We start from the raw sequence: 7,130 nt of genomic DNA on the forward strand, positions 1-7,130 counted from the left end.
AAAGAATTAAATGTTGCACCAAAGCTCGCGCAATGCTAAACTCTTGAAGCACTGGATTTAGGATCTGGGAAATGATCTGGAATAATAGTCCAGTTTGCCAATATGCGCCTGAAATAAAACTCTTATCACGCCTGAAAAGAATATAGTTTCTGAAACTAAGTAAAACAAATTAGTGTGTGCAGGCAAGTTGGCAAAAGGAGCGTAGGAACATTGATCATTTAAGATAAAAAAAATAATATTTTTGTGTATAATTAGTAATTCATAAGACATCGATACAAATAAAATATTCGGAAATATCTTATCGCACATTATAAAGATATTTTATCGCAAATGATCAAAGATCACAATTTGCAGATGGGAGACGTTCAAGAGTTTATAACTCCTTGTTTGCTAAATTGTGCCAATTCTATGTGATTCTTTGATGGACTTACTTCAGAAACGCAAAAACATATTAAAATTGATATACGTATTAAATTATTTCAATCATATTTTTTTAAATATATATCTAAAAAAATCTGATAGAAAAGCAGCTTTAAAATAATTATACATAAACGTGAATTATATAAGCGTGAAAAATTAATTTAACAAGAAAACACAAAATATTAATACTAAAATTATCATAAAAATGTACATGCGCAACAGATTGTAAAATGAGATTTATGTATATGTCAAATACAGTTTTACTATTAATGTAAAATAATGGAATTAAATATGTAGATATATATCTATAATCTTTGCGATATATAAGAAGTATGTCCACCATATAGCGAAACCGTGAAAATAAATGTGCTTTAGACACATTGATTTTTCAAGCTATTGCAACGCTGCTTCTATGCATACATTTCTCGCGCGTATTAAACGAGACAATATCTTTTGTAAAGTCCCAAACAAAAATTTAGAAATGCAACTATCACTGCAATGTTTGAAACTTTGTTATTTCGCGCGCTTTCTGCCGTGTTACTCAAAGACTGTTAAACCGCATACATGTGTAGCTGCCCTGGGTAAACGTCGTCATCGTCGATGGGAATCTGCCAAACGCTATCAACAAGACAAAAAAACACAGAAATGCAAGTTAGTAAATGAACCAAAGCTGTACTGATCCTGATACATTTACATTCCACAGGAGCATATCATTACAGATTTCAAATTACTGCATATAATTTTGATTGAAATAAATACATTGAGAAGAACATAAATAATCACATACGTATATTTTTCAATTTAAATTTAATTTTAATATTAAATATAATTATACAAAAATTTATATATAGAACAAACTCCTGTGTCATGTCATCTGTAAAGAAAGTCAATTGATGTTAATAGCTGGTATAAGATTTACTTTTAAATTTAGTATTTGTTCACCTCCTTCATAAAGATGCTGTTGAATGTCATCTCATAAAATCATCGTTTTCATCATTGCTATAAATAATGTTTTTCGCCATTGTATAGGAAAGCCACATCAATTTATTTCACGTTTTCAATCAGACGTGTATCATTTATGAGTTTTTGATTAAACAATTTTAAGCATAGATGTTAAATTTTTCTCTTTTAAAGTATAAAAAGTTTAAAAATATATATTAATGTAAAATAATATAAATTTTATTAAAGAAAAATAGATGTTGTGGCTTGCCTATATAAAAATATCAAAATAAATCAGCGGCCATTAGTCAGAATTATTTTTAAAAAGATATAAAATTGTTAAAGTTGACGAATAGTTTAAAATTATCACAAATAAGTATCAATTATATATATATATTTGAAATATGTGTATTAATTTTATTTCTATCTGTACACATTCTCTCTATTTTCAAAAGTATTCAATGAATAGAAATATGTGTGTTCTTACGTAATTCTGACTTATGGCAAAATTTTCCCTACGCGCGCATTGCAATGCATTTATCTCTAATGCGCAGAAACAAATACATACGGAGTTTACAAATATGTAGTTTATAGCATATGCATTTCCGAATATTACTGATAATCTTTATTACTTAATATTATCCATAAATTTCGCAAATTATATTATTTAGTATATTTTAAACATTAAAATGCATAGAAATGCAAATATTAATATTTTCATTAAAGCTATCGTTCTTTTAAGCAAGTTTTTAAAAGAAAAAATTTTTTCAAATAATATTTCTAAAATAATTAAACATTATTTAAGTAAAAATCACCTAAGTTTTTTTACTTATCTGGTATATATACGCGATATCAAATATATCATAAAAAAATTATATGGGATTATTTATCAATCAGTAATTTACGGATTTCAAAGAGCAGATATTTAAAAAATGATTTCGCAGCACCAGTTTACATCAGTTTACAAGGAAATAATAACAATATTGCCGCATATTATTAGATTTACTTAAATATTATATAATTTTCAGTATTTAATTTACTATAAATATTTATAATAAATAATTATTATATTATACTTAATATCCAAATTTTAGTTAAACTTAATGTAAAGCTAATACTGAACAATCCACTCCTATTTTGTCAATAATTTCGACAATAATAGTAAGTATCTTGACAAAGCTTAGACAAGTACGTTATTATTATTGTACATACTATTTTTAAGATTAAATCAATAAGAAAGAAGATTTTCCTTGCAAAAAGATCAAATTATTAACAAAAAATAAGATAACGTTCACTTACCGATACGCGAGACATTTTCGTTCTGAAATATAAGTATAGGTAATAAATTATAATATTTATAAGAGAAGTCAATAACAGCACTTGTCTGTAGTATAATACATATAATTTTAAATTTGATTAAATTCGAAATCGAAAAGACTAATTTCTATAAGATAAGTGAATATTTCGTATGATTATTACAAAAAAATTCATATATTAAGAATGAAAAAAATTAATTTCATTCACTTGTATATATTTTTACCAGCATACTAGCATTTCATAGACTTTCTTTATATGTAATAAAAATAAGCAAAAGTATGTAATTTATTAAAATTCTTATCTTGATTCATACATATTTCTGATATTTGACAAAAATTAATTTATAATGTGCACATCGCATAATTTAAAAAATAGTAATGATTTAAATAAGAATTTTGTAAAATTAAAAATTACTTTAATTATATTTAAATTTATGAATACAAACATACTTGAATTTTTAGAAATTATATCAATTATTTTATTGTAAATCATCATTATTATTATTTTAATTTTACTAATTGTTAGAAAATAAACTTTCTTTGAAGGGGGGGGGGGGTATATTTAACGTTCTTTTAGTATTGTCAATATATCAGATAATATTATATATGAATCAAATGCAACTTACCCAGCCATTTTACGTAACTATTTAGGAGAGACACAACTCCTCTCATATCCCATACATACGCGTACAAATCGTATAGTAACTCACGATTATTACAATACGTGAGTCTTTGGAATAATCTATTTACTGCATTACACATGTCGTTCAATTTAGCTGCACGAAGATGCCATTCTTCAATCTGAAATTATTTATTATATATATAGTGTGATATCAAGCTTGTTGAAATAAATTAATTTTGTAATGCAACTCACATCTGATTCAGATGCTTGTTCTTCTTCCTTGAGCTTCTTCATAACAACATAAGCGTTACTTTTCAGCCAATTAAATTCTTGCAATAATTGAATTCCTTGACCCCCATGCTCAAATGGCAAATAAAACAGATCACATAAAAGCGACAAATCCTCATGCGTAAGTTGTTTTTCGATATCTACAGGTTCCTGTGATACCGTGTCCGCGTTGTCGGAATTCTCGTGATTTTCGCTATCATTTTCTATAATCATTTGTGTACCATTGACTGTAGGAGAAGCACCATCCACTTCTACTTGCATACTTCCGGAAGCTTCGCTACATGTCTAGTAAACAGAAATCGTACGGTTATACATGCATAATTAAATTCCCGAAAATTTTTAATGACTTACAGAAGAATTATCTACCATAGCGTCATCCTCTGCTGGAATTTTTGCTATATGTGCGGGCGAATTGTTTGGAGTTGTATTACAGTCCATAGGTTCTATAGTAGACAATCCTGTTGAGGGTGATTCACTGCTCATATTGGTGGATAACGTAGTTAGGACAGGCTCGCTGATTACTTTTATATCTGACACTAAAGAATTCATCACAGGTCCAGATGAAGGTTGTACGAAGCTATCGCTACCTGTCACATTTGAACAAACTTCGGCCAATGCTTGAAGATGATTAGAATTCGTCCCAGACGTGGACGTGGCAGGAACTGTGGTTGTTGTCGTTGATGTAAGACTCATACACGTGTTCACGGAAGGAATGATTGGAATAGGTATTGTAGGCGCAACGCATGGTTGCGGTTTGACTATTACTCCCCAAGCTGCTTTCTTCTTATTAAACTCTAATAACCATTCACTTATTGCATTTTTCAAAGCATGTCGAGGATGATACATATTCGGTGATAATGTTGATGGAACATCTTCACCAAGAACGCCATCCTCTGTCTCAGTTTCTAATTTAATATCCGCTGATACAGTATCATCTGCAATACAGAATATTCAATTTCTATATATATGTGTACACTTATTTTCATTTATATATATATAAAACAAGTATTATATTAATTCATTATAGAAAATTAAAATTAAAAGAATCAAATGTACGAAGACTGAAAATCAAATTTACATTTTAATGTATCAAATTCATATTGAAGCTTTTCAATTGGTAACATAAATTGACATAAGCATTATTCTATCTTTCTTGATATCCAGTGAATAACAAAGATAGAACTATACTTGTGTAGATTTGTGTCATCAAATGGACAACACTCATTATCTTGCTACAATTTTAACTCAAAAATTTATCTTAGAAAATTTATAAAATAGAATATAGCAAAAATCTTACTTAAACTTAGGTCTCTCTTTCCATCCACGTTGCATCTGCTCCATTGAGCCAATGTATGAATTGCTATAAAATTCGCTCCATATTCGCAATTAGGATTAGTTAAAACTCCTCTAAGCTTAGGTATAAGATCAGGAGAACGACCAGCATATGGTCCAAGAAACACTCTTTTCTGATCATAATCGTTAGCATGTAAATTATCCCAAATAACAGGTGGTCTCCTGAGCACTTCTGTGATTTCTTCAATAGACTCTACTGTTAAAAGTCTCGATATGACTTTAGGTCCAGTCCACATTATATCAATTTCCTGTGCTAATTTACTTCCAAGAGTGTTGAGATATTCCGAAGACGCAACATTTGGCATCGCACGTGTTGCGCAATACTGCGTAGGACACAAAAGAAAACGAGGTTGGCCAAGATGTTGAAAAATATCATTTGTAACAGAAACCTGTAAGAATAATAACAATATAAAAACAATACATTATGTAGGATAATGCATTATATATCTTCATATAACAGAATTCATAATAAACAAGTTCTACTTTTCATAATAAACAAGTTCATAATAAACAAGTTTTATCTTTTGATTCCCATTTTACATATGTCTTGATTAATAAAAGATTGATTTGATTTAAAAATTGTAAATAAAAAAATCATAACCTGTTTTGAAAACATTAAATTAACATACATATGCAGAAATATTAATATGTCAAATTAAATAAATATTAAAACTGCTATTAGAACTTGCATACTATACAAATATTGTACATTGTATTGCATACATACTTGAGCATGTGCAAATGATTGAAAAATTTCTTTGTCAGCTTCACTCATTTCTGGCTCTATATCATCAAATAACAATGCAAATGCTGTACAACCAAACTGACTGACTTGTTCCAGTTTTCTCTTCAAAGCGGTGACTTCCTTTGAACTGGAATATGTAATATCTAATCCCGGGGATAATGCATAATAAAAAGTTATTCCATATTCCCTAGCAGCTGTGATTAGACCAGTCAGATGTTCAGCTTCTTCTACTGTGTACAAATCCCTCCAATAAGCACGATGCTTATAATCATCTTTCGGCGCATACAGGTAAGAGTCCATTCCCCATTTTTTCAATCTAGTAATATGTATAATTTACAGTAATAAATTAACTAATGTTTACAATAATAAAAAAGCTAATATATTCAAAAATTAGAAAAAACATGATGTTCCTTGCAACAAAATTAAATAAAAAAATGACTGACAAATGTCTCAGCCTTACAAATTCCTCTTTGACGGAAATGCATTTAGGACGAGAGCTTACTTTTGAAAAAGATCCTTTCGCTGCTCGGTGGTCCATGGTCGTCCATAGAAACCTGCAAACGAAAACGTGTGTTAAACGCCTGGGGGCAACAGAAGCAAGTGTCATATACCATAAGAGGTTTGGGCTACATTCCCGAATAAGTATGGAATCCGATATATACGCGATCTGTCCACATACCTTCTACAACGCCGCAGATGAAATTACCATTCTTCGTGTTGAGATTCGCGGCTCCGTTCGTCTCCGTCATCGCGGATCGCGCGGGACAAGCACGTCCGCTTTCGAGAATCCAGGCGGCAGCTGAAGGTAACGGGACAACCCGCGGTGTGTTACAAATTCCCCTTGGAAAGGGGAGGGGACGGGAAGAGAAAGAGGAACCTGTGGGATAATCGCGATGGGCCCAACGCGACACACGACGTGAACTCGACGTGATGATTACACGACGATTGTGGGGTAACACACGTCGCTACGTATACGTCGCGCGACGCGATGGCATAACTCGCATCGCCTCCGAGATTCCTGGGAATCCCGAGGGAAAATATTCAGGAGTGAGGATCAGTGAATTTGACAAACTGCAGTAATCGCACCTGATACGCGTCGATCGATACCGCCGAACGATCTGTCGATCCATCGAGGCCACGAACGGCACGAATACGACGGACACAGAAGAAACAGGCGATGCTCCTTGCACGCCGCGACGGCGGTATCTGATACTTCTGACAATCGTGAGGAGAATCTTCCCGTCAGAGATGATAAAGTTTCCCGTCGTCCTATTCAGGGTGCGTTCCGTTTTACGCATGATGCGCATGATGTATCATATTATGTATCCTTCTTTAATCGTTCGGTCAACGACAAGAATGATATATCATGCGTAAGCTGAGAAAAAAATTGTTCTTTTGACTAAATGTATTTATTTATTTATTTGTTTATGTTGAAAAATGTATGTAT

At 31.3% G+C, this 7,130-nt stretch overlaps 1 protein-coding gene across 3 annotated transcripts in view; it reads right to left on the reverse strand.

The window, feature by feature from the left end:
• Nucleotides 1-6,834, reverse strand: part of LOC108753792 (protein O-GlcNAcase) — an 8,723-nt gene extending 1,889 nt beyond the window's left edge. Inside the window, exons 1-8 of one of the 3 annotated variants that reach the window (XM_018495696.1) lie at nucleotides 6,363-6,834; nucleotides 6,186-6,237; nucleotides 5,666-5,999; nucleotides 4,883-5,327; nucleotides 3,952-4,520; nucleotides 3,550-3,870; nucleotides 3,302-3,476; nucleotides 985-1,038 (exon numbers count right to left, since the gene is read on the reverse strand). In XM_018495696.1, the coding sequence (XP_018351198.1) occupies nucleotides 985-1,038; nucleotides 3,302-3,476; nucleotides 3,550-3,870; nucleotides 3,952-4,520; nucleotides 4,883-5,327; nucleotides 5,666-5,999; nucleotides 6,186-6,237; nucleotides 6,363-6,432 (2,020 nt within the window). In that variant the 5' untranslated portion in view covers nucleotides 6,433-6,834. Of the gene's footprint in view, nucleotides 1-984; nucleotides 1,039-3,301; nucleotides 3,477-3,549; nucleotides 3,871-3,936; nucleotides 4,521-4,882; nucleotides 5,328-5,665; nucleotides 6,000-6,185; nucleotides 6,238-6,362 lie in introns of all 3 variants that reach the window. The other 2 variants (XM_018495695.1, XM_018495697.1) reach the window with 2 other exon arrangements.
• Nucleotides 6,835-7,130: the final 296 nt, after the last annotated feature.

Source organism: Trachymyrmex septentrionalis, unplaced genomic scaffold, assembly GCF_001594115.1.
Source record: "Trachymyrmex septentrionalis isolate Tsep2-gDNA-1 unplaced genomic scaffold, Tsep1.0 scaffold71, whole genome shotgun sequence".
In the NCBI taxonomy this organism is placed as follows: Eukaryota; Metazoa; Arthropoda; class Insecta; order Hymenoptera; family Formicidae; genus Trachymyrmex; species Trachymyrmex septentrionalis.